The sequence below is a fragment of the Lathamus discolor genome, chromosome 2 (assembly GCF_037157495.1).
Source record: "Lathamus discolor isolate bLatDis1 chromosome 2, bLatDis1.hap1, whole genome shotgun sequence".
NCBI classification, from domain to species: Eukaryota; Metazoa; Chordata; class Aves; order Psittaciformes; family Psittacidae; genus Lathamus; species Lathamus discolor.
This window is the reverse complement of record NC_088885.1, coordinates 136236666-136262353: the sequence shown is the minus strand read 5'-3', so window position 1 is coordinate 136262353 and position 25688 is coordinate 136236666. Positions and strand designations below refer to the sequence as shown.

At 39.5% G+C, this 25688-nt stretch overlaps 1 protein-coding gene across 2 annotated transcripts; it reads left to right on the top strand.

The window, feature by feature from the left end:
• The first annotated feature begins 54 nt into the window (after positions 1-54).
• Positions 55-24214, top strand: VIRMA (vir like m6A methyltransferase associated). 2 transcript variants are annotated; one of them, XM_065668597.1, is made up of 24 exons: positions 55-143; positions 2593-2708; positions 2970-3056; positions 3452-3500; positions 4103-4271; positions 5234-5356; positions 5632-5928; positions 7010-8159; positions 9146-9637; positions 10508-10662; positions 12062-12144; positions 12608-12701; positions 12836-13380; positions 13962-14197; positions 14904-15156; positions 16624-16841; positions 18047-18179; positions 18772-18924; positions 20342-20502; positions 20754-20850; positions 21775-21941; positions 22089-22420; positions 23268-23411; positions 23871-24214. In XM_065668597.1, exons 1-24 carry the CDS (start codon positions 81-83, stop codon positions 24026-24028), a joined length of 5475 nt encoding a protein of 1824 aa, XP_065524669.1. In that variant the 5' UTR covers positions 55-80; the 3' UTR covers positions 24029-24214. The 2 variants fall into 2 exon arrangements, with proteins under 2 accessions (XP_065524669.1, XP_065524668.1); XM_065668596.1 differs by having other exon boundaries at positions 7007-8159.
• Positions 24215-25688: the final 1474 nt, after the last annotated feature.

The window sequence follows — 25688 nt, the reverse complement described above, 5'->3', positions numbered from 1 at the left end:
TAGCCCCGCCTGCCCTGTGGCGCCGGCCCGGAAGCGCTCTGGCAGGCGCCCGGAAGCCCTTCACCTTCGGCCGAGCCAAGATGGCGGTGGACACCGCAACTGAGCTGCTGTTTTTAGACACGTTCAAGCACCAGAGCGCCGAGGTAACGTGGCGGTGGCGGTGCTGGGGTGGCCGCTGTCTTTTTCTTTCTTATTCCTGGCTGCTGCTGCGCCCTCCTGCTCGTGGCGGCGCCGCGGCGGCTGCAGGGCACAGAGCGCCGCTGGGGTAGGCCCCGTAGGTGGCTCTCGCCTCAGCGGGTGGCCGGGCGGGAGGGAGCCCGCAGCCGAGGTGCCGTTGGCAAGGCCTGAGGGAAGGCGCGGCGGTGGGAAGGGAGCGGAGACTTAGAGGTAACGGGGAGGAGAGGCGAGCGGGAAATAAAGAGGATTAAACTGGTTTGGGAAGTCCGTAAGGGAGGAGCACAGGGGGAGGGTCTGTCCGCTCTCTGATGCTTTTCTGTAGCTAATGAGCAGAAGTGTTTTTGTGTGTGTGAGATACTCCCTTAGGTTTACGCAGCCCACATGCATCGTGAACAAAATGAGTATTTCAAGCTTGTTTCGGCAGTGGGAAAGCGTGCAGATATTCCACTTTGAGGCTGTTAGAATCCTGAGCATCCTTGAAGCTGTTTGTGTTACAGCAGATTTGTCCAGGGCCTGTTGTGCTCATCAGGGGGGAAGATAGGGACCAGAAGGGAAAACAAAAACTGTTGTGTAACACAAGGAAGATGTTATAGAATTATAGAGTTTCTGAACTATGTTTGTGTACAGGTATCAGGGGAAGAAAATTAAGTATTTTGAGCTGATACTGCAATTAAAAACAAATGGGAAGTTATTCTGGAATCATTTCTGGCTACCATGACTAGGGAGACCCACGCGTATTTTTAATTCTACTATTTAAGACAGCATTGGGTGGGAAATGCTCACCATTTCAGTTCCCCTGGGTAGGAAACAATAGCCACTACTATTCCCCTCAAGGGCAGCGTGGTCTTTTATTGAACATTTTTAATTGTGTATAATGTTTTCTGGCACTTTAATTCTTGCCTAAATCTTCTAAATCTTCTAAACCTAAATCATATTGAATTTTTATTAAAGAAAAAAACAAAATGCTTATTACATGTTGCAGAAAAGCCTTCTTTATGTCATACTAATTATTCAGCTAAATGGTCCATGAGTCTTGCTTTAGAGGTTGTGGTTCTTCATAGGGTCATAGGATGGTACCAGGCAGCTGCTCACTCACCCTTGCTTCAGTGGGATGGGGAGGAGAATTGGAAAAAAAAGTTAAAACCTGTGGGTTGAGATAAGAACAGTTTAATAATTAAAATGAAGTACATTATAATGCTAATACTACTAATAATAATTAAAAGGGAAGTAACAGAGATCAAATTAAATCAAAACATCAACAAACAACAGTGATGCACAAGACAATTGCTCACCACCCACTGACCAATGCCCAGCCTGTCCCTAAGCAGCAATTGCCCCCCAGCCAACTTCTCCCCTAGTTTATATACTGGCCATGATGTGCTGTGGTATGCAGTACCCCTTTGGCTAGTTTGGGTCAGGTGTTCTGTCTCTGCTTCCTGCAGGCTTCTTGTGCCCTTCCTCACTGGCAGAGCTTGAGAGACTTGAAAAGTCCTTGATCATGTTAAGTGCTACTTAGCAACAGCTAAAACATCAGTGTGAGTAAAGCCAAAACACAGCACTGCACCAGCTGCTAGGAAGAAAATTAACTGTGTCTCAGCCGAAACCAGGACAGCTTCAGTTTAAGAATGTATGCTTACAGGTGGACATATAGTTGATACATATGTACTATTTTGTGAGTGTATACGTGATAGAATTGATGTATAAATATAAAAAAATACCTAATGTAGTGAATTTAGTGAGAGAAGACCTTCAGCATTAGTTGCTTGGTGGCTGCTGCCTGGGAAGTCACTGTGTCTTTATGATTGCTTCCTAGTTTGCACAGGCATCTTTTAGGAATGCTGAAGCATTAGGATTCATTATACTTGCTATTCCTTTGTGGTAAACAGAAATGTTACTTGCAAAAGGTTTTCAGATGATTCTGCAAAATTGGAGAAATAAGCATACAGAATTCTTGTGCAGGTCTAGTAAAACAGATTTATAGTATCATTTCTAATATTACATTTGTAGTATAACATTTGCTAATGTTTGAAATTAAACCACACATTTTCTTTTATCTTTAATTATAAAATTGAAATGTTTTAGTAAAAGGACCTTTAATAATTTAAGTTCCAGTTTTTACCTTTACCAGCATACTTTGTTAGAAAAAACCCTATTACTGTTTAAGATTCTCACAAATAAAGGGAGTCAGTTATGTAAATAAATCAGTAACACTTTCTGTAAGAAAGTGTTAAATATAGAAACGTGCCAGAAGATTATATAAAAACCTTTTCTGTTTAACAATGTTCAGCATTTTACGGAATTGAATTTTGTGATTTATTAGGATTACAACTTTAATTTGGTCAATAAAATTCTTTAACTGCATCATGTTGTTTGAATTTTACATTTCTTAGACTTTCTTTATTCTTTGTTTTGTAGCAAAGTACCAATATAGATGTAGTTCGTTTTCCATGTGTGGTTTACATAAATGAAGTACGTGTCATTCCTCCAGGAGTGAGAGCTCACACAAGTTTGCCTGACAACAGGGCTTATGGGTAAGTGAAAGGTAACAGGTATCTGATGGAGGGACACCTTGTTGTTATTTTTTCTTGAACTTGTGTATCTCAACAGAACCTCCAGTATAAAAGCGTAAAATGCATTTATGTCTTTGCTGAACTTGTAATTATTTTTGGGAATTACTTAAACACTATAATTTAAAGTCATCGTTCTCCCCCCCCCCCCCCCCGCCTTGTTAGTCCTGCTTACTCTGATAAGGAGCTCAACTGAGTTGATTTTTACCTTTGTTCTGTTTCCAGAGAGACATCTCCACATACATTTCAACTGGACTTGTTTTTCAACAACGTCAGCAAGCCAAGTGCCCCTGTTTTTGATAGGTTAGGGAGGTAAGTGCCTTTAGGATTGGTGCATGGCTTCATTATCTATCTTTTCTTCCTTAGAATTTTCTAGTGCAGAAAATGCACAGTAGAAAATCTATATCTCCTATGAGTTTCACGTTTAGTCTGTTTTTTGCTAGTTTGCGCTTTTACCCTTCAGTCCGTGTGGGAGGACAGAGGTTTATGCTTAAAAGAAGAAAAGTTCTAATGTTTGTAAACTTATAGAGCCCGTAAAAATTAATGAAAAGTATTTGTAGAAATAAGTAATTTTGCACTCTTGTCTTTAAGAGCATGTATTTGTTCAGTGTTTTGCTATTGGCTTATGTGTTTAGTACTGCTGTGCTTCATGTCTTTAAACATGCTTTATGTTAATGGAAAATAACTTTGTACATTTTATTTAACAGCCTTGAATATGATGAAAACACTTCAATTATATTCAGACCCAATGCAAAGGTAATGGAATGTGATTTAAATGTCCTTTCCTGAACAGCTATCACTTAGGTATAAATGTGGTTGCTTGTGGTGGGTTAGCACTGTGTAAAGCGTTTACTGTTTAAGATCTTATTCTGAAATTTGCTTGTAGTTCAGATACTCATCCCTTTTGAGTCTGCATCTATAATGGCATGAGTTGTAGAACATTTGATTGCTTGACAGTTCCTATGGAGGTTAGCAACTTCGGAGCAAAGATAAAGAAGAATGTTGTAGCTGCAGGCCACAGCTAAGCACATAATTTTCAGTTTTGTTTGAGTTTATTTTATTCAGATCAGGCTGTGGCCCATGGTCATTTATTTATTTATGAATTTTTTGTCATTAATAGGCCACAGTAGATTAGGCAGTATATTCCAAGGAATTGAATGACTTTAGAGAAACAGTATTTATTTGTTGTAAAGATTAATATATTTAAAGTTTTCTTGGTTTTCAAAATGTGGTGTAAAGAGGCATTTTATTGTTCTGTTCTCCTTTCTTGCTTTTATACAGATACTGATAGAGTAAAATAACTTCTGAAGTTGTCTTGTGTAGTTTTTAAGTGCTTTTTCATTAAAATAACCCAACAGGTCAACACGGATGGATTGGTTCTAAGAGGGTGGTACAACTGTCTGACTTTGGCAATATATGGCTCAGTCGACAGGGTAGTAAGTCATGAGAGAGAGTCGCCTCCTCCACCCCCACCTCCGCCACCACCTCCCCAGCAACAGCCTGGTTTGAAAAGAAACCCAAAACATGGTAAGCCTTATAAGAAGACAGAGATTTTATTTTTGAAAAGTAAACATTATGGTACCATATCTGAAATAAAATAACCAAACCCAAAAAAACCAAACCCATAAATCAGTTCTTTCGTATTTTATATTTCAGTGGCTTTGTTTTTCGAGCTTTGTCTTTGTCCTTAAATTTTCTACATTTTTTATATTTATGTTGAAGGTTTTTAAGTAGGTTCTTGTCTAGTGCTTTTTTGAGAGTGGGTTACTTGATCTATTGTTAATTACTTAATATGGTCAAAATACAGTTTAATTTGTGTGAAGTCATTAAAATTTGGATGTTTGATACCACAAAAAAATTATTAGAACAGTATTAAAATCCTAACAAGAAAACTTCACATTCATTATTAACTTCCCTTTTGTGTATGGAAAGCAACTTACGGAAGAGTGTTTGCTTTGCATTGGTGTTAGAATGGCCGTGAATAGAATCCAGGATCAAATTTCTTGTTCAGTGTTGGTTTTAGACTTAAAATTAGAACTGTCTTGTTCAGGGTACAGCTATTGAGCTGCAAAATTTGAATACTCTGTGTAGTAATGACTGTTATAAACTGTAAAATCCAGTTGATTAAATTGTGGGGGGGTTTGTTTGGTTTTTTTTTTTTTTTTTAATTTAACTCAGGTGTTATTGGTAAAGTATTGGTAGTTCCGAAACCAAAAACGGCAATTACCTATGTTAATTTGAACACAGTATGATGTTAAAAAAAAAAAAAAATCAGTGTTGTTAATATGCTTGCTTATTGGTGTAGTTCTTGTTTACATCAAAAGTGATTTCAGAAAACTGCCTCACATATTGCGGATGCAGAATACAGGTTACATAGCTGGGAAAGGAAGGTGTTCCCTAGTCAGAAGTAGCACTGAAAAATTGAAATTTCCTGCTTCTATTCTTGTGATTCCATTAAATACAAGCTTGTATTTTCATAATAAATATAGTTGACGGAGAGAAAGAAGACCAGTTCAATGGCAGTCCTCCAAGACCACAACCTAGGGGACCAAGGACACCTCCAGGCCCTCCTCCTCCTGATGATGATGATGATGAACCTATGCCTGTGTCAGGTAGAATGAGAACAGTCTGTTTTATCTGCTACACTCACTGTTTATTGGAGGCAGGATTCTGTGTTCCTGCCCAATGTGAAGTTTCCCATCTGCCGTAGCTTCTGCTGGACAGATTCAGTTTTAAGAAAGGGATTTGAAAGAAAATCTTTTCACTATGTTTAATTGTATCAATTTAAAAGTTGGTAGATAACAATTCTATGATCCTGTATAATTGAACATTGGATTTCAGAGAAGTTATCTTGTATTCAGTCCTTAAATTTTGTATGTATTTTCAGTGGTTGGGGAAAAAGAAGATGATGTGGACCATAGGGAAGATTACTTTGAGCCCATTTCTCCTGATCGAACATCCATTCATCAAGAAAGCCAGTATTCTGATGATGGTGAAGTAGAGGAAGATCAACAAGAAGAAGGAGATGATGAAGATGATGTGGATGTTGAGGATGAGGAGGATGAGGATGATGATGACGATGATGATGATGGGCATACAGTAGAGAGTATTGCTGATGAGGAAGAGGAGGAGGAGGAGGAAGATGAAGATGATGAAGAGGGTGAAGAGGAGGAAGAAGGTGAAGGTAAGTGAAGTTCTTAAAAAAATGAAAGAAAAAGGGTTTATGAGATGTTGATGGCAGTACCATTATGATTGCGAGGTGTGAAGAGAACTAGATCTTCACTTGGTCATTGCACCATTGCCTGCCTCATTTATGGTTCTGTCATCTCTCCAGAACAGTATTTTGCTGTGGAATATTTATTCCTTTATAGTAAATCTTCCTGTTATTTTGTATAAAAAGAGGAAAACAGGTGCAGCTTGTATAGGTAAGAATGAACATCCTATTTTGTCAATGTGTACCCCAGTGTTGTGGTTCAAGCCCAGCCAGCAACCCAGAACCACACAGCCGCTTGCTCACTCCCTCCACCTTCCTCCCCCTGCTCCTGGAGGGATGGGGAGGAGAACCGAAAGAATATAACTCCCACGGGTTGAGATAAGAGCAGTCCAGTAACTAAGGTATAACACAAACCACTACTGCTGCCACCAATAATAATGATAAGGGAAATAACAAGGGGAGAGAATACAACTGCTCACTACCCACCGACTGATGCCCAGTCTGACCCGAGCAGTGATCTAGCCCTTGGGGTAACTGCCCCCAGTTTATATATAGGGCATGATGTTCTGTCGTATGGAATACTTCTTTGGCTAGCTTGGGTCAGGTGTCCTGTCTCTGCTTCCTCCCGGCTTGCCCTCCTCCCTGGCAGAGCATGAGACTCACAAAGTCCTTGGTCAGAGTAAACATTACTGAGCAACAACTAAAATATTGGTGTTATCAGTGCTGTTCCCAGGCTGAAAGTCAAAAACACTGCACTGCACCAGCTAGTAAGAAGGAGAAAAATGACTGCTACTGCTGAACCCAGAAACCCAGTTAAACTTTTTGCTTTATACATTCTTTTAAATGTCTCTGTTACTACATTAAAAATCTGTCAAGTGGGGCTTTCACTTGTGTCTGGAGAGAGAAAGCTTTCTGTATGTTAGATTGTTCTCTAAGCAGTAATATTTGCATTAAATAAATTGTTACTTTTTGAGAAGGATTCTCTGCAGTTACAAACTGTTTTATTCATAATGAATTTTATTTTGTAACTGAATATTTTTCTTTTTAGGAGATGATGGATATGAGCAGATATCAAGTGATGAAGATGGAATTGCTGACCTGGAACGTGAAACATTTAAGTATCCGAGCTTTGATATTGAATATACTCCTGAGGATCTGGCATCTGTGCCTCCTGTGACATATGAACCTTTCGAAAAGGAGCTTGGACCTCTTTTGTACTTCAGCTGCCCTTACAAGACTGTATTTGAAAATGAAGTTGGTAAAATAAAGGACCAAGACCCAGAAAAAGAAAATTCAGGGGCAGTGGAAGCCTCAGTTAAATTAACTGAACTGTTGGAATTATATCAAGAGGAAAGGGGTGCAAAATGGGTCACTGCATTAGAAGAAATTCCAAGTTTGATAGTAAAAGGATTGAGCTACCTGCAGGTGAAAGACACAAAGCAAGACTATATTACCCAGCTAGTAGACTGGACCCTGCAAGCTTTAAACCTTCAGGTAGCTCTCAAACAGCCCATTGCTTTGAATGTCCGACAACTCAAAGCTGGGACAAAATTGGTATCGTCGTTAGGAGAATGTGGGACTCAAGGAATAACAGCACTCTTGCAGGCAGGAGTTATTAATGTATTATTTGACCTGTTGTTTGCAGATCATGTATCATCTTCCCTTAAACTTAATGCTTTTAAAGCTTTGGATAGTGTTATTAGTATGACTGAGGGGATGGAAATGTTTCTCAGAGGTGGTGTAGATGTACATGAGAAAAGTGGTTATCAGAAACTCGTGGAACTCATACTGTTAGATCAGACTGTGAGGGTAGTTACTGCTGGTTCTGCAATTCTGCAGAAATGTCACTTCTATGAGATTTTGTTAGACATTAAAAAGGTGGTTGATCAGTTAGCAGAGAACACTCCTTCTCTTCCTAATCACACTGAATCAGAACAGGACCAGGACTTGGCAGGACTTGAAAGAACCAACCAAGAATATGAGAATGATGTGGAGGCCCCTATGGACATGGATCATCTTTTGGAATCTTCTAATATAAGTGAAGGAGAGATGGAAAAACTTGTTAGTCTTCTTGAAGAAATCTTCCATTTGATGGAAACTGCTCCTCATACAATGATTCAGCCGCCTGTGAAATCTTTCCCAACCATGGCACGTATTACAGGCCCTCCAGAAAGGGATGATCCTTACCCTGTCCTGTTCAGGTATGGGAATTGCAAATTCACTTTCTAGAGTGTGTTTCCTGCAACTTGATATAGATACTTTTTAGCAGTGACCTTGTTTACTAATGCTTTTCTAGATGTTTCATTTTGTGCTTTATCATAAAGTATGGGAGAGTTTGATACTTAATGTACTTGTTATTTTGCTGGCTTTCAGTCAACCTAGTATTCATGTAACAAGAAGTCAACCTCTTTGCTATCAGTAGTGTCACGCTAGCACTTCAGTTGCATTCAGTTGTGCTACGTCCTGTTCCAGTGCATGTTTGAAAAGTGGTTTTCCTTTGTTATCTTGGAACACATCTGTGTGTGTGGATAACGCAAGTCTGGAACACCTCTCTCTGTATGGCAAAATGGCAAGATGCACTCCAGCCACAGTTAGAATTTGTGCGGTTGTGTCAGCGTAGCTCGGTGTTTCACAGCACAGGCAGAGGAGTTGAGGCCTTCCTGACTTCAGCCATTTAAAGCATCCCGTGGGTTATTTCTCTGATAGCAAGTTTCCGTGTAGAAAGTATTTCTCTAAATGCTGACAGGTTGCTTTGATAGTAGTGGTGTACGTCATGGCTGAATACAGGTATCTACGTGCAAAGAGTCTTCAAATCACCTTATATGTATGCCATACTGATTGATTTCTTAGCATACTTAACACGCCATTGATGATTATTCAGATACAGCAGATTTAATAAAATATAAAGTATTATTTTGGTTGTAGGTAAGGTGGGGGTTGGTTTTTTTTTTGGGGGGGTGGTTTTGAAGATCAGCATTTTATATTTAGGTATTTATTTCCTGTAAATATTATAGCAATTATGTTTTATAAGGTTACATTTTTTTTATTATAATCAGTTATTATTTCTCGTAATCCACTGATCGGTAAGTTCTGAAGCTAAGAGTCCTGTAATTTTATATAATGTTATTATGCAGTGTTATGATTGTAATATTACTGATAATTTTCCTGGTTTTTTTTTGTTTCCCAGGTATCTTCATAGTCACCATTTCTTGGAATGCATTACTTTGCTACTGTCTATGCCAGTGACAGGAGCACATCCAGGCGTGCTGCAAGCTATACGAGATATATTGCGCTTCCTGGCACAGTCACAGAAGGGGCTTCTTTTCTTTATTTCTGAGTATGAAGCGACAAACTTGTTGATTAGAGCACTTTGCCAGTTTTCTGATCCAGATCAGGAGGAAGGTCTCCAGTCAGATGGTGCCAATGAGGATACTTTTGCCCTGTGGCTCCTACATTCAACACAGACGTTACAGTGCATTTCAGAATTATTCTGCCACTTTCAGCGGTGCACAGCCAGTGAAGAAACTGACCATTCAGATCTGCTGGGAACACTTCACAACCTTTACTTGATCACCTTTAACCCTGTGGGAAGATCTGCTGTGGCTCATGTGTTCAGTCTGGAGAAAAATCTCCAAAGTCTTATTACTTTAATGGAATATTATTCCAAAGAAGCTTTAGGGTAATTTATGTATTTATTTATATCCTTTAGGTTTTGATGGTTTAAAAGTATCTTTTGTAAATAATTCAGTGAGTCTAAAATTTTTTTTTTTTAAGATCATGATGTTTTTATTTAAATACTGAACAAATTGTAAGTAGAAGGACCTGACAGAAAATCAGGTCTGTCATTTGTAACCAGCTACTTAATACCCAGAACCTGTGTAGGTCATCCACCAAGGTGGTATAACATAGATCAGGCTTCTGGCTATGTGAAAAAAGTCAGTAAGTAGGCAGTTTTCGTTTTAAACATAGAATTTGACTGTGAAACAAGTAAAAGATTTGATTGGGGAAACTGGACACTGTACGCTTCTCTGGCATGGGAATCTCTCAAGTTCTAAGTTCTTACAAGTGCTAAAAAGAGTCATTATTTGTTCAAGGCCAGGTTGGATGGGGCTTTGAGGAACCTGGTCTAGTGGAAGGTGTCCCTGCCCATGGCAGGGGGTTGGAACTAAATGATCTTTGAGGTTCCTTCCAACCCAAACCAGTCTGTGATTCTATGATTATTTTCTCTGAACAGGCAGTGCTACTACTTTAGGTAGTAGTACTTTTAAAACAAGATTTGTAAACCACAAATTTATTGAAAAACATCTGTGTGTCGCTCAACTTGCTCTCTCATCTTTTGTGGAAGCTGAAGTTAATATGAAGTCAATGTAAAGAAAGCTTTCACTTTTCAAAAAGCATGGGAGGATAAGGGTTTGGGCTTTTTTGTTGATAATTATATGGGGCAGTCCTTGGTGAAGGTAAAAGATTTTTGGTGGTCAAAGAATGAAAATCTAATAGAAATGCAATTGTAATAGCTAAGATCTAAAGAAAACCCTTATTGTTGTTGCAGAGACTCAAAGTCTAAGAAGTCAGTTGCATATAATTATGCCTGCATTCTTGTTTTGCTGGTGGTTCAATCTTCAAGTGATGTCCAAATGCTGGAACAGCACTCGGTGCCTTTGCTGAAGCTTTGTAAAGCAGATGAAAATAACACCAAATTGCAAGGTATGGTATGTGTCATTATCAGTGGGATTGTTTGAATCTATAAAAGAGACCTTTCATATGTGGGTAATTGGTGCTTCAAGATCATCTGGTTTGGATAATGTATAAAATGAAATCCCTTTTCCAGCTGCACCTGGTTAGTTAAGTCACTGAGATAAAGTGTAGTTTGTTTTTGTTACTGAGATTTTAAATAGGAAATCGTTTCTAGTTAGATTATTTTTCAAGTAACATTAACTACAATTAAGTTTAGCAATTACAGGAAGCTTGAAAATGTGTCTGTGTTCAAAATAAGAGAGCAAATTTTAATAGAAATGGACTAACTAGTCAGTGAGCTGACTCTTTGTTGTTCCCTTTAGTGATGTAACCTTATAGGGTCTTTATATACTCATAAATAATCCTGGGACTGTTTTCTGGCACCTAGGCCAACTGGCATGGAATAATGCATGTTACTCTGTTACTAGATCTTTTGATCCAGACTGTGTCTTGGTGTGTTTCCTGGCTTGTATTGTGTCGCATATCAGGCCCACGTCATTTGGACAAAGCTAGATGCGGACTATTCTGACACCTGAATATTGAAACTCTGATGTCCAGAGTTGTGCGCTGCACTGCTTAACTGTCTTGTTTGGGCATACCAGTAATTTCTTCCAAAATTTAAATGAACTGAAAGAAATTTGCATTCTTCAAAGTTTTAGTTTAATTCCCTCCTTTGCCATGCTTTTATGTCTTTGCTCCTCACCTGATCATCAGTTTTGTGAGAAGCAGGGCCAGTTTGTCAGACCAAATCACAAATGAGTCTGAGAGTAGTTGTCAGTTCATACACAGTCGACTGTTGAACCTTCACATTTTTTAAAATCCTTCCAGGAACAGTAAGTTTTAAAACTTTAAATCTCTTCTCCCCAGAAATTGGGACTTTCAGGTTACTCTGGACTAAAAGGCTGTTAATTTATAAGAACTTCCAGAGTGAGTATGTGTTACTGGTGCAGAGACTGGCTCCATTTGGGCATTTAATAGGAGTTTTGTATTCTGTTTGTAGTAACCTGTTATATAGGTTAAGGGGAACATGCTTTGGTCCTTGCTCTTGATGAATTTTCTTTAACTGACAGTGGCACCCTGAGTGTCTTTTGTAAAATGTATTTAATTAAAAATAATAGCAATGATAAATGACAGTTATGAGTGCTTGGGTTAACTTGTGCCAACTTTTGTCTGTGTATGTGAGGTATATTGCCTGTTCTGAAGTCTTATTTTTGTTGATGCTTTTCAGCTGGCTACAGCTGCATAGTATGCCTGACAGATTTCACACTTGACCTTAGTATCTGTTGTGTAAACTAAGTACATTTTTATTGGAAACAAATTTTGTTTATAAATGCACTGACTTGATTTTTGTGTTTTCTTTTCCCCCCAGAGCTCAGCAAGTGGCTTGAACCTTTGAAAAATCTTAGATTTGAAATAAATTGTATTCCAAATCTCATTGAATATATCAAGCAGGTTAGTAAAATACAGATAGGTGCTATCTTGTAGTTGTGCTCTATAAGCTTAGACCTTTTGTAGTCTGATATTTTGTTTTGGGTATGCACTAACTAACATAATATTAAAAAATACTATTATCCAAAATAGATGTTTTCATTGAAGCTTATGATTTAGGCCAGTTCTTGCACTCAGTTATATTTATTGAAAGAAAATCTAAGGTAACTACATGATGCAAAGATCCAACTATGTAAGTCTTTCAGCTTACCATAAACCACAACACAAATGTTGACCCTCCGGTTTTTTACTTCTGCTGTATTTGTGACTGCTTTCCAAAAGGTGGAATAATTGAACTTAAAACGAATTGTGTGGAATATTTACAGTAACTAAATACAGGATTTGAATAGCAAGCTAGTGATATACTTGTTGTAAAGGCCTTCCTTGTAATACTGTTTTTTTTTTTTTTTTTTTTTTTACCTAAAAGAATATTGACAGTTCGATGACCCCAGATGGAGTTGGTCTTCCTACTGCACTTCGTGTTCTTTGTCATGTTGCATGTCCACCACCAATGGTAGAAGGTTGGTATGTTTGTACTGCTTCACATAGAAATCTTAGTTTTTTGAGTCTTAGTCTTACTTAAACAGTCTAAGGTGTAATTGTGATTGCCTGGGAGAAATTAGACCTATAGAGATGTTATTTCTTTTCTGTACAGGTCAACAGAAAGACCTTAAATGGAATCTTGCAGTTATTCAGCTCTTTTCTTCTGAAGGAATGGACACCTTCATCCGGGTGTTACAGAAGCTGAACAGCATACTTATTCAGCCTTGGCGACTCCATGTCAACATGGGCACCACGCTTCACAGAGTTACTACTATTTCCATGGCCCGCTGTACACTTACTCTTCTTAAAACGATGCTAACAGAACTCCTGAGGGGTGGATCTTTTGAATTCAAAGACATGCGTGTTCCATCAGCACTGGTTTCTTTACACATGCTCATGTGTTCTATTCCTCTCTCGGGCCGCTTAGATAGTGATGAGCAAAAAATTCAGAATGACATTGTTGATATCTTACTGACTTTTACACAAGGGGTTAACGAAAAACTTACCATTTCTGAAGAAACTTTGGCGAACAATACTTGGTCTTTAATGCTGAAGGAAGTTCTCTCTTCAATTTTGAGAATTCCTGAAGGCTTTTTCTCTGGACTTATACTGCTTTCAGAGCTGTTGCCTCTTCCACTGCCCATGCAGACGACCCAGGTATGGTTTAGATATATTTAGTTTTTAAAGGATTTTAATTATGTATAATCCTTAGACCATTTTCACAGTTGTGGAAAAAAACAGATACATGAAAGGGTGAATTGAAGTTTATTTAAAGCATTTGTGTTCATATAGATTCTTTGAAGATACGTATTTTTCATCAGAAACAAAATGGGTATTATTTTAGCATCTTTTAAAATCAGCAGTCCTATGTTGTTCTTTTGTCCCTTGTGAAATTACCTAGACTCCATTCTGTTACTTAAACAATTAACTATGAAACAGTTGAATTTATCCTTGAATGCCAAACTCTCAATGCATTAAGGCCCTCCATTCTTTCGGCATGGATCTTGAATCCGTGATCTTTAATAAGTAAGCGTAAAAGGTGTGTGACAGCCAAAGCTCCTGAAGGAATACCCAGTTTGCTGGAATCATGCCCTGTCATTTGATGATAGTAATGAAAATGGCATTCCATGTTTTTGATGAGGACAGTATTACTGCTTAGTCTTTATATATATCTTCTGATAGAATTCAGGTTTTCCCACGAAAGGAGAAACCTCCCTCCTGTCCTTTTGTTCCTGCAGGTAATTGAACCACATGATATTTCAGTGGCACTCAACACCAGGAAGCTGTGGAGTATGCATCTTCATGTCCAGGCCAAACTGATACAAGAAATAGTTCGGTCTTTCTCTGGTTCATCTTGCCAGCCTATTCAGCATATGTTGAGACGTATTTGTGTTCAGTTGTGTGACTTGGCTTCACCTACTGCTCTTCTTATCATGAGGACTGTATTGGACCTGATCGTAGAAGACCTACAAAGGTATCTTTGTTTCCTATTGCAAACATTTCTTTAATGAGCTGTTAAAATTCACCTTGATTCTGTGCAGTAGATTTAGTAGGAAGAAAATACTTTCAAAAATATTACTTATCTAGTATGAACTAAGTGAATTCTCAGTCCAGTGCTATATACTGTGTCCTGAGAATGCTTAATGTTGCTAAGGGACCATCTGGTACCTCTAAGTTTTGATGTAGTTTCACACTCTTTGTTTATGGTAAGTGTTTTAGGAAGATTTTCTTCAGGCTGTCCCTACAAAGCCTTATCTCATCTGTGAAGTGCTTCTAAAGGACCTAGCTGATATAAATCAGTAGGTCAATAAGGTTCTCTATACTGGAATTTGCACACTAACAGGGAAATGTGTAGATGTTTGTAAGCTCAAGTAAGTTGAATACCACAAATTCAGAAGGTTTGAAACAAGGGGTATAGTATATTAAATGCATACTATAGATGGCATTAATTAGATTAATTAATTAGTTAAGTTTTGAATGCAACCAGAAGTCGTTTAGTGAAAGTTGAGCAGTTTTCCAAAAGTAAATGAAATTGTAAACTTACAATTTCAAGTTTACGTATGTAGACTAGGTGGGTTTTTTTCTAAATGCAGAATTATATGACTACTGTTATGGCTGCTTTTATAGTTTTTTAGATCACTTTAAAGCAGCTTTCTCAAAGTGTATTGATATCCTTTCAGCAACACAGAAGATAAAGAGAAACAGTACACTGGACAGACCACTCGATTGCTTGCTTTATTGGATGCCCTGGCTTCACATAAAGCTTGTAAATTGGCTATTTTGCATCTTATCAATGGGAGTTCTAAAGGTGATGAAAAGTATGCAGAGGTTTTCCAGGAGCTTTTGGCTTTGATGCGGTCAGCTGGGGACAATGTCACTCATCAACAGTGCGCTGAATATGTAACTTCCCTTTTGCAGTCCCTCTGTGATCAGGTATTTCCTATATTTATTGCAAAACGTGTTGATAATTGTAGGGGGCATATTCAATGAGGTTATTTCTTAAAGTAGAAAAAGAGCATGGTTGCTGCTTTGGCAAACTTGCTGTCTTGGTGCTACTGAATGTAAATCCTTTTGTTTTATGATATCTCTTTTTCATTATGTGCGCTATTCTGTAGCTTATTAGAGAACAAAACGTATGGCACAAAGATTGACAGTCCCCTCAGATGTGGGTCGCTGGCAAAACTTGAGTTGTCACAACTCACCTCTTACATTGAATGAATATGTATTCCTTAGCTGTGTAACTGAAATGTCGTAAAAAAGTATTCAAATTATAAAGAGGTATATAATGCGCTGCTACCATAAAGCTCCACCATTAAAAAATAAAGCACAGGTTACTAGAGCAAGGTAAGAAATGTTACCTGGAAACTGATTCATAGACTGGCCCAGGTAGTTTCTCATTAGTTGTGTGCATAGATTTGCATGTCATTATTTTCCTTACCAGTTGCATGTATTTATTTGCTTCAGTGCTTACCCCCACTTACGCAAAAGACATTTGGGCATTGTTGGTAGGTAGAAATTTATCGGTCTTTTTTCATACAAACAACAGTATTTGTATCTTTGCCCATGCATATTTGTTGTTAAAGTCAGTCTTGTTTTATTTGATGTAAAATGTGGAGGGGGCAGTAGATCTTGAAACTTGCTAGGTAGTGTCTTAATCTCCAAATTTTTGTAGAACCACAGAATCATAGAATATCTCAAATTGGAAATGACCCATAAGGATCATGGAGTCCAGTCCCTGCACCTTGCAGAACTACCTAAAGCTACACTGTATGACTAAGAGCTTTGTCCAGGTGCTTCCTGAACTCTGACAGGCTTAGTGCCATGCTTCCCTGGGGAGCCTGTTCCAGGGACCAACCACCTTCTCAGTGAAGAACCTTCTAATGTCTAACCTGAACTTCCCCTGATGCACCTTCATTCCATTTCCTGGGTCCTGTTGGTGGTCACTAGAGAGATCATGACTTGCCTCTCCTTTGCCTCCTTCCTGTGAGGAGGTTGTAGACTGGGATGAGGCCAGCCCTCAGCCTTCTCTTCTCCAAGCTGAGCAAGCCAAGTGACTTCACCTACCCCTCATATTTTAAGGGACATAGATTAAGGGACAGTTTGACTACCTAGGTGAGAAACTGTAGGCATATTATCCAGTGACTGTTTGGCTTTCACCTGTGGTTCTACTGTCACATTTCACCCTTTGGAGCTTTTATGTTTTTAAAAATTAATGATGACTTGAAAGCCTGAACGGAATCAAAATAAAAAGGATACTCTAGATTAGTATTTTACTGGTCAGTAATAACTGAAATACTGGAACAAGATGGTAAAGGGTTAGTGAAAGAACCTGGTATGGCTTATGCTTACTGCTGGTATACAGAATGCATTTTTTACTATGTGTATAATCATTTTTTATAGGATATTGCACTCATTTTACCAAGTTCGTCAGAAGGCTCTGTGTCTGAATCAGAGCAGCTTTCCAACTCTTTACCAAGCAAAGAGCTGATGCCCTTGATTTGTGACTGTCTGATGGAAACATTAACTAATTCTGAGAGCAGTTACAATTGTCTGCTGCAGTGTATCCGAACAATGATGTTCCTGACTGAGCATGATTATGGCTTCTATCACTTAAAGAGGTATGGTGTTCTAAGATGTCACTGACTACTTAATTTAAAAACTTCAGCAATGTGAAACCATTTCCTTCACCTCTAGTTGAAATGTTGAGGACAAGGCACCTGAACTTTTATTTCTCTCTGGGGCTTCAGTATTTTACTCAGTATTTTGGTCTTACTTTACTTGAGATTTTACCTCTGAACCATTTCTGCAGTATTTACACAGGAGCACTTTGTTTCAAGAAACAGAGAAGTAAAAAAAGGTTTATGTACTCCATTTTGTCACTCCAAGGCTGGAGGACTGAAATGAGATACGGTGTTCATGTACTTCCCTTTTGAGTCATTGGTAGTTAGAGCACTCATCTGGGACATGGGAGAGCTGTCTGACATCCCCTCTATTTTGAGGGGATTCAGGATGTACTTCCCCACAGTGTCCTGACCTCCAGGCAGTTAAGGCTTTAGAAATGAGGGGTTTGGGTTTTTTGTATAACTACTTAATGTTGACTCCACTCCCTTCTGAACAGAACATCTGCGTGCATAGGACAGTATTGCGTTGTTTGACACTTAATGCCTCTCTCATTGAAGGTGAGGTGCAGAGAGGCAAGAAATTTGTGAGGTTCCCAAACTGAAAAAGGTAGTACCTGGGGCTTTGTCAATAAAAGCCTGTTCAAAGCACACTTCTGAGCAGTGCTACAGACCTGTGCTGCTCAGGCTGCAAGAAGCTATACAACACACAAATTGAAAATAAGCAGATAAGATGCTGTTGTTTCTATGATTCTGTGCTTCAGTGCACAGCCTTGCTATTTTTGTGTTGATGATTACCTTTCTGGCTTGTTTCTGCAGTTAGGCAGCTTGGGATGCAGTAAAATTGTAACATCATGATCCTGCTTTATACATAAGGTCCTTTCCAAGCAGATATTTCTGTACTCCTATCCCTGTGCCACCAAAGATGAAAATGTAATTTCTTGCAGGTTTTAGAGGTGTCACTGTAGTACGTATAGCTGTATAGGCAGTCTGAGAGATCTGTAGACAGCACTGGTGAGACCAACAGTCTACTACAGTGAAAATAAGGAAGGTCCAGCTTCTAATCTTGATAAGGGGCAACTTGATAATTGTAAAATTTAACAGATTTAGTTTCATATAGCTTATTTTCCTGTGTCTATTTCACTGTAATGTATTAGAATGTATGCACTAATCAAGTATTTTCTCTCTTTTCATTATGAAAACAGCTCCCTAAGAAAACACAGCAGTGCTCTCTACACTGTATTAAAGCGAGTAGTAACTAGTTTTAGCAAAGACACAGGTGAACTGGCCTCTTCTTTTCTGGATTTCACGCGACAGATTCTGAATTCCGATACGCTGGTAAGTGAATGTGTGTTGGATACTTAGAGAAACTCAGCTGCATTTGTCTGACATCTGCAGTGTGAGGCATGTTGAGGAACAGTTATTTCAGAAAGCAGTAGACTGCAGATTACTGATGGAAAAGCCTTACACAGCAATGTTAATGCCATCTTTAGTTTTTAATGAAAGCTGGGCAGAACAGATCTTAGTAAATAAGAGGGTATTTCAGTAGGCAGAACAGCACAGTGGTTCATACTGATGTCTTAAGTGAATAGCATGCTGTTGTTTCCAGGTTTAAGATTTGTGGCATCCTGTTAGAGAGTTGCTGTATTGATATGTACTATATGTAGAAAGGAATCTAAAATGTTTGTTAATTCTGTGATACAGACCTCAGCTTGTCTAGGAAAGGATTGCTTTCATCTTGATGCAGCATCTAAACTTGCCTAGCAAAGTGGATGTTATTAAAGTACTTTGTATTAAATGTTTTTAAATCAAGAGATTACTCTTGTTTTGCTAAATTTGCTCTAATGTGTGTTTGAATTCTGAGGGATTTGCAGTCCAGAAATATAACGAATATTTATGTGTGGTTATTTCTCACTTGCAAATGTTTCAGGGATGTTGCGGAGATGATGGAAGCCTTATGGAAACCGATGGATCTCATCCAGGCAGAACACTGGGTCTCACTGCTGCAGAGTTAAAACATCTACTGCAGAACAAAGAAGAAACCCCAGAAAACCTGCTGCTTGATCTGGAGAAGCATGTTATGGTAAAAGGATTTAAATGAGCAACTTGACGTTGGGGTCTTGTATCCGAACATGCTTTTAAAACAATATAGACTACCCCTCCTTGACGGGAAGGGTGCACAACTCTGTGGCACACCTTATGGAACTGGTAATAGCTGTTGCCACTGTTTTAAAACTGATGTCCAAAATCACCTCTTCTGTGCAGGATGGATTCTGACTTCATTGTTTGCCTTGTGGTAATGGTAAGGAGTGTCAGGGTTGTTATCCCCTTGTGCTGAGAGAGCCGGCACACTAACAGAACAGGCAGTTAATTGTGTGTTGAAAGGCAGTGAATGCATACAGCAGAGAGCATTGGATATGCTGAAGCAGATTGTTAATGTAATAAGCAACAGGAACCAGTAACAAGTGAGTGCCCAGAAGTCAATACTGGGGCTGATACGGTTGCATGTTTTCATCAGAAACCTGAATGGTGGATACATCTTCAGCGAATTTGTGAATGACAGTAAGCTGTGGGAGTGACTAAAGTGACAAACAGGAAAGCCTCAATCCAGAGAGACTTCAGTAAACCTCGTAGCTTTGATGTAGCTGAAGGCTTTTGTGGTTCATTATGAAAGATGCAAAGTTATGTAGTGAGAGCAGGATAACCTCGTGCCTTGATGTGGGCTGGACTGAAAAGGGCCAGGTGATTATGGTGGATGTTACATTGAACCTGGACCAACAGCATATGGTCACTGCAGACAAGGGAGACTGCTCTGAGCTGTCCCGGAAGGAGCACAGTCAGCAAATCAAGGAACCGTACTGTCTCCTTCCATGGGATGCTGGTGAGCTCTCCTGTGGAGAGCTGTGTTTGCCTCTAGGCCAGCTTTGCCTTCTAACCAGTTCCAGAGACATCTAGGGAAACTGAAGCGTGTTCTACCAAGGTGGTCAGGGACCTAGAGCACATGTGCTGTCAGGAGAGGATGAGGAAACCAGGCTTGTTCAGCCTGGTGAAGAGGGCTGAGGAGCTATCTCAGAGCTACTTAGGGCTGTTTGGAAGATGGTAACAGAGGTGGTACAACTTAGAGCTGTTCGGGAGATAGTAACAGAGGTGGTACAATCAAACTCCTCTTGGAAATTCCAGATGATAAAACAAGGAGCAGTGGCTACAGATTGTAGCTTCAGAGGTTGATGTTAGGAGGAGTGGGGAGGAAATCAGTGAGAGAAGTGCAGCACTGGAACAGGCTGCTCATGGTGGCTGTGGGCATGTGATGACAAGGTTTGTTTTACAGCGTATTGAGGGGCTCGTCTGCTGTTGTTTGTGTACTCGGGTGTCTTTGTTTCAGTGTATGGGAATGGATAGACTGTTTTGTGTAGTATCTCCCCTCACCCCCTTTATTAACAAAAACATACTGTCTTCTCTGAGGAGGGGAAAAAGTTCTGACTTGTGCTATGTTGCCTTAGGATCGTTCAAAGGAAGATGATGGCCTTGAATCCTTACTGGACAACATTGTTGGAGTGAGGCAGATGTTGGAATCTGCGGGTGATTCTTGTCCACTGAGTGACCAAGATGTAGAGCCTATTCTTTGTGCACCAGACTCTCTTCAGAATTTGTTTAACAACAGGTAAAATGGTTAAATATGTGAGCATACCTGTAATTTACTTAAGAAAATGCAGTGATTTATCATGAGTATATTACAAACAGAATCTAAACACCACTATTATCACTACTACCTACTAGTCCTGGTGTATTTAATTTCATGTTGAGTATCAAAGGTAAAGCAGCAACATTCACCCCAGGTTCTGTAATGCTGCATGTACTTGCAATTGGTTGTCATTCATAACCAAAGAGGTATTTGGCATTGTTTTATTGCAGGACTACATATGTGTTGGCAGATGTGATGGATGACCAGCTGAAGTCCATGTGGTTCTCACCCTTTCAGGCTGAAGAAATAGACACTGATCTGGACATGGTAAAAGGCTTCATTAACCTGTCTGAAGTGGATATAAAAATGAGGGTCAGCCTGAGGTAGTAGCATCAGGAATTCATATGGCCAAAGGGTTTGTTTTCCTGAACTCACCCGGGTAAACTGACCCAGATACCAGTGTTGGCATTTGTTACAGGTTGTTACCAAATGCCTTCAAGTTTACTTGGAAGCAACAATAAACCTGGCACCTTCTGCAGCACTCTAATGCAGAAGTCATCTTTAGAGGAACAGTTGTGTCAGTCTTGACCTGCTCCTGCATTGCTACTGGGGCTTTAGAGCAGTTTGTGTTACATGTAGACAAAGAAGGTGATTTATTTTCTTTTCCTTGCTTGTCTCTGTCATTGCAATACCCAGAGAGCCCAAGAGCTACACTTTGTTAAAGAATCTTTGCTCTGATATGACAAAAGTGGATAAAACAGCTCTAGTAAATGAAACTTCCTGCACAAAAACTTGTCACAGGAGTTGAACCTCGTTGACTGCTTTGCCTTCATTCTTTTTCAGATGTGCTTTTTTTAACGAATATGCAGAGGTGTTTGTGTTTTAATTTCTTAAGCAAAACCCAAACTGTTGATTCCTGTATAAAAGCAGCATTAATAAGCGTGTAGGACTGTAGCTTCAGCAGAAGAATGCCTCACTGTAGGTCATTTAGTGACAAGTGTTTGTACTTAAAAGCTATGCTCTTGCCTTTGCTGAGATCCAGAACCAGCAAGACAATTTTGCTGCAGTTCTGCTGCTCCTTTGTTACTTAGTAAGAGTACTGCTGCTTTTTTTGAGCCACACAAGGGCATGAAAAGGTGCTTTTTTTGCTGTGATAGAAGGACCTTTGCTGAATGTCATCCATCCTCGTGCAGCATGTTTTCTTCTTCAGAGGAGCTAGTGATGACTGTTGTAATAAAACTATCATTGCAGGTAAAAGTTGACTTGATCGAACTGTCAGAGAAGGGCTGCAGTGACTTTGACTTGCAAGCTGAATTAGAGAGGTCATTTTTGTCAGAGCCATCCTCTCCTGGACGCACAAAAACCACAAAAGGGTTCAAACTCGGCAAGCACAAGCACGAGACCTTCATAACTTCAAGGTAAGATGAGCGTAAAGAGTAAATAATGTGCTCAGCACTGACGTGTATATTCTCAAACCTTTCAAATTACATCTCCAATATGGAGAATGCCTGACCTTCAATATGAATACATTTTTACATTAAATAAATTATGCTTTGTCATGACAGTGGAAAATCCGAGTACATAGAGCCTGCAAAGAGAGCTCATGTTGTACCACCACCAAGAGGAAGAGGCAGAGGAGGATTTGGACAAGGGATTCGACCACATGATATCTTCCGTCAGAGGAAGCAGAACACAAGCAGGCCACCCTCCATGCATGTGGATGACTTTGTTGCTGCAGAGAGCAAAGAAGTTGTTGCTCCAGACGGGATACCACCAGCCAAAAGGCCACCAAAAGTGTCACAGAAGATTTCTTCGCGTGGTGGGTTCTCAGGGAATCGCGGAGGACGAGGAGCTTTTCACAGTCAGAACAGGTTCTTTACACCACCTGCTTCAAAAGGTATGTTGTTTCCTGCATCAGAATTGGAGTAAATGAATGCTAAAAATGTTTCAGAAATACTAACCAATTTACTAGCAGTTAGTCATCCCTGGTGTGAGATGCTCCTGAAGCAGTGTTGTTGAAGTAAGTTGTTTAGCACTAGAGAAGGTTCTCCCAAGTGCTGTGGAATTAAAACAAGGCTGTGAGTTGCCTTTTCTCTCCCTCTTTTACAAAAGAAGTTAGCTGTTTTCTTTTAGCAATGGTTGGAGCGCTTTAGAGGTGCAGTCATAAAAGTAAAAAGCATTCTCTACCATTTGTGACATGGTAGTTCCTGAAATCAAACATCGCAGTGCATCTCTGGCTTAAAATGAGGCTTTTGAATAAAAGGATGGCAGAACCTAACAAGAGTAAGATGCAGTTTTCAGTGAATCTGGAGATTCTAGCTACACAGTGTGAAGTTTCTTTCATATACAGACAAGGTTGCATTCCTTTCCATCCTGTAATTAGGGGCAAGTCTTTGCATGGCAGAAACAGAAAATACTTCCATTTAGTAAAGTTATATATACAAGGTTTTGTGATAAAGTAAATGCTAGAAGTATAGCAGTCTACCTTTCTACACTAGATAATGTGAATTCTTTTAAACTTGAGTTCATGTCTGTAAAATAGGTATTTTCCCCAATTCTGTGTATAATACAGTAACTTGCAGACTTTGAGTTAGAATACTTGAGGGTATGTTGATGCAGAGTAGCTTTATCCATTTGAATGATGTAAATGATGTATTTATTAGCCTGAGTATTGTGAGGCTTGAAATGGAAACCAGAAAGTGATGTTTGCTCAGCAGCGTGTGGGTTTTTCTCTCCCTATCCAGGAAATTACAGTCGTCGTGAAGGTGCTCGAGGCTCAAGCTGGAGCGCACAGAGTACACCCAGGGGAACCTACAATGACAGTAGAGGTGGTCAAAGCAATTTTAACAGGGGTCCACTGCCACCACTGAGACCATTAAGTTCAGCAGGTACATGGTATTCATATGGGCATCGAACTATAGAAAATTCCTTGAATTTCATTTTTGCTTTACAAATGAAACCATGCAAGGATGCTGCAGACACCTTGAAATTCAGCAAATGTTTTAAGCATATATGAACAGTTGTCACTGAGACTGTGTCCAATCCAGCCCAACTTTCCTACCAACTGCCCTGTAATCCATAGAACTTGCTGAATTGAACGCTTGATCGCAGAACCTTAATTTTGCATTGAGACTTTTGCAGTTCAGTTCTCTTCGTACCTACATGGTAACTATAGAGCCCATCAAAGCAAAAATACTTGCCTAAAAGAAAAGTGAGCATTAAGAGGAGAATCCAGATGCGGTTTGTGTCTCATCCTGATGTTGTCCTTGCGCTTTCCCAGCAGCTACTACGCCTAGGGCCTTTTTTTTTTGTTTTTTCCAACTGAGTATACTTTTCTTTGCTTTAAGGCTACCGACCGAGCCCTCGGGATCGTGCTTCCAGAGGCCGGGGAGGAATCGGACCATCTTGGACAAGTGCTAATAGTAGTAGCAGTGGTGGCTCAAGAGGGAAGTTTGTTAGTGGAGGCAGTGGAAGAGGTCGTCATGTACGTTCCTTCACACGATAAAATGAGACCCAATGGAACAGCCCAACCATATGGCCTTGTGTGAAGAAGACAAAGAGCGGCACTAAAGGACCAATTCAGAGTTACTGCTCTCTGAAGAACACCAAGAGAATATTTTTGCCTGAAGAAAAGTTTTTGTTTGATACAAGACTTGAAATTTCAATAAAAGTCAAGACTTTTTGTGTACAATTGTAAATTTTTTGTTCCTTTTGAAAGAATGTTTTAATTTTTTTGTGGACTTCAGTAGACAATGCTCAGTAAAGAGCCTCTTTGAGTTGAGACTTCAAGGACTTCTAAAATACTCATTGTGCCAAAAGAAAGGTACAGGCGTTTTGTGTGTGACTTACTACCACAAGAAGATCAAATATATATATATGTATATGTAAGGCAGTTTTAGTTTTCTTTCTCTCAGGTTTAGAGCCATTAGCCCCTTTTTGGTCTTTAGCCAATCTGAATTATTAATGAATGAGGTCCATCTGGCAGCAGCAGCAGATTGACTGAAAATGATCTGTGAAAGAGTACAAATGTAAATGTGATTTGTGTAGGGTTTGTTGTACATCTCTGGTAATGTGAGTAGACACTTAAATAAGATCGCACACCTGCTAAAATCAGTAGCAGATCCATCATTGACTTAAGGGAAAATAAAGTGATGTTCTAGCATTTAGTACTCTGGCTCATGCATTAGCAGTGTAAGTGACTTCATTGGACAACAGAGTATGCTTTGAAATTCAAAGGCAAGGTGCCTGTACTCTGAGAGAGCCTGGAGTTACTTGCTGCCTGCCTCTCTGCCCACTTACATGGTTGAGGAGGCTTAGAGACAGATGCCTGAACTATAGAACCATGCAGTGAAGCAGCAATGCAAAACCTTCCCTTTGACTATAGATGGTTGGGATTTTTGTTCCTGGTGTTATGCTGAGATGTAGTGCAAAGAGAAAATTTGAGAAGTAGGAATTGGTAAAGAAATGTTACCACTGGATTCAATCCTGAATTTATTTTGTATTTAACTCGGTGGTCGAAGTAAGCTTTGTACATGTTTGCATTCCTTTGGGCTCCATGGGATTCCATAGAATTAACTGGTTCTTGGTAGCCTTTTATTGCATTTTTGGATGGAATGAGGTACGTGTACCATTTCACAGATGAGCTCCGCTGTCAGACTTGGCTGAGCCTGATTTTCAGTCCACTTTGGTCTCCTGCCATTACAAAAGTGCTCTAAAGGGTCTTCATCTACTTAAGGCCCAGTTGTGATGTTCTTCTTCTATGTAAGCTTATTGTCTGCCCAGACTTGTGAATTTTGCCCCCCAGTTTTAAGTGTTTCTTAAGTTTGATAGTACAAGTCAATTTTAGCTGTATGCTGCGCAGCTAAATGAAGTGGGGTTTTATCTGAACCACAGAAGGCTCCTATTATGTGTCCTTTTGCTGGGAGGAGACTGGGGCAGCATCCCACTGTTCGAGAGGTGATTGGTTGGTAAAAGTCAGTTGTCATAAACCCGTGTCCGCTGGCTGGGTGCAGTTCAGCAGGGTTCTGTCAGTTGGCAAAGGTTTGAAATAACAAGGATCTGGACTGGCAGCCAGCCAATTTACTGAATGGTGAAATAACAGGAAGCTGTAACATTACTAATAATGCAATTGCAGTGACTACAATGGGTGGAGCTCTCACGCGTCA

Coding starts and splice junctions, on each gene's coding strand:
- VIRMA (XM_065668596.1), top strand. CDS start 81: ATGGCGGTGGACACCGCAACTGAGCTGCTGTTTTTAGACACGTTCAAG. Junction 5,929..7,006: donor AGAGGAGGAAGAAGGTGAAG/GTAAGTGAAGTT, acceptor TTTTCTTTTTAG/GAGATGATGGATATGAGCAG. Junction 13,381..13,961: donor TGCCCATGCAGACGACCCAG/GTATGGTTTAGA, acceptor TTGTTCCTGCAG/GTAATTGAACCACATGATAT.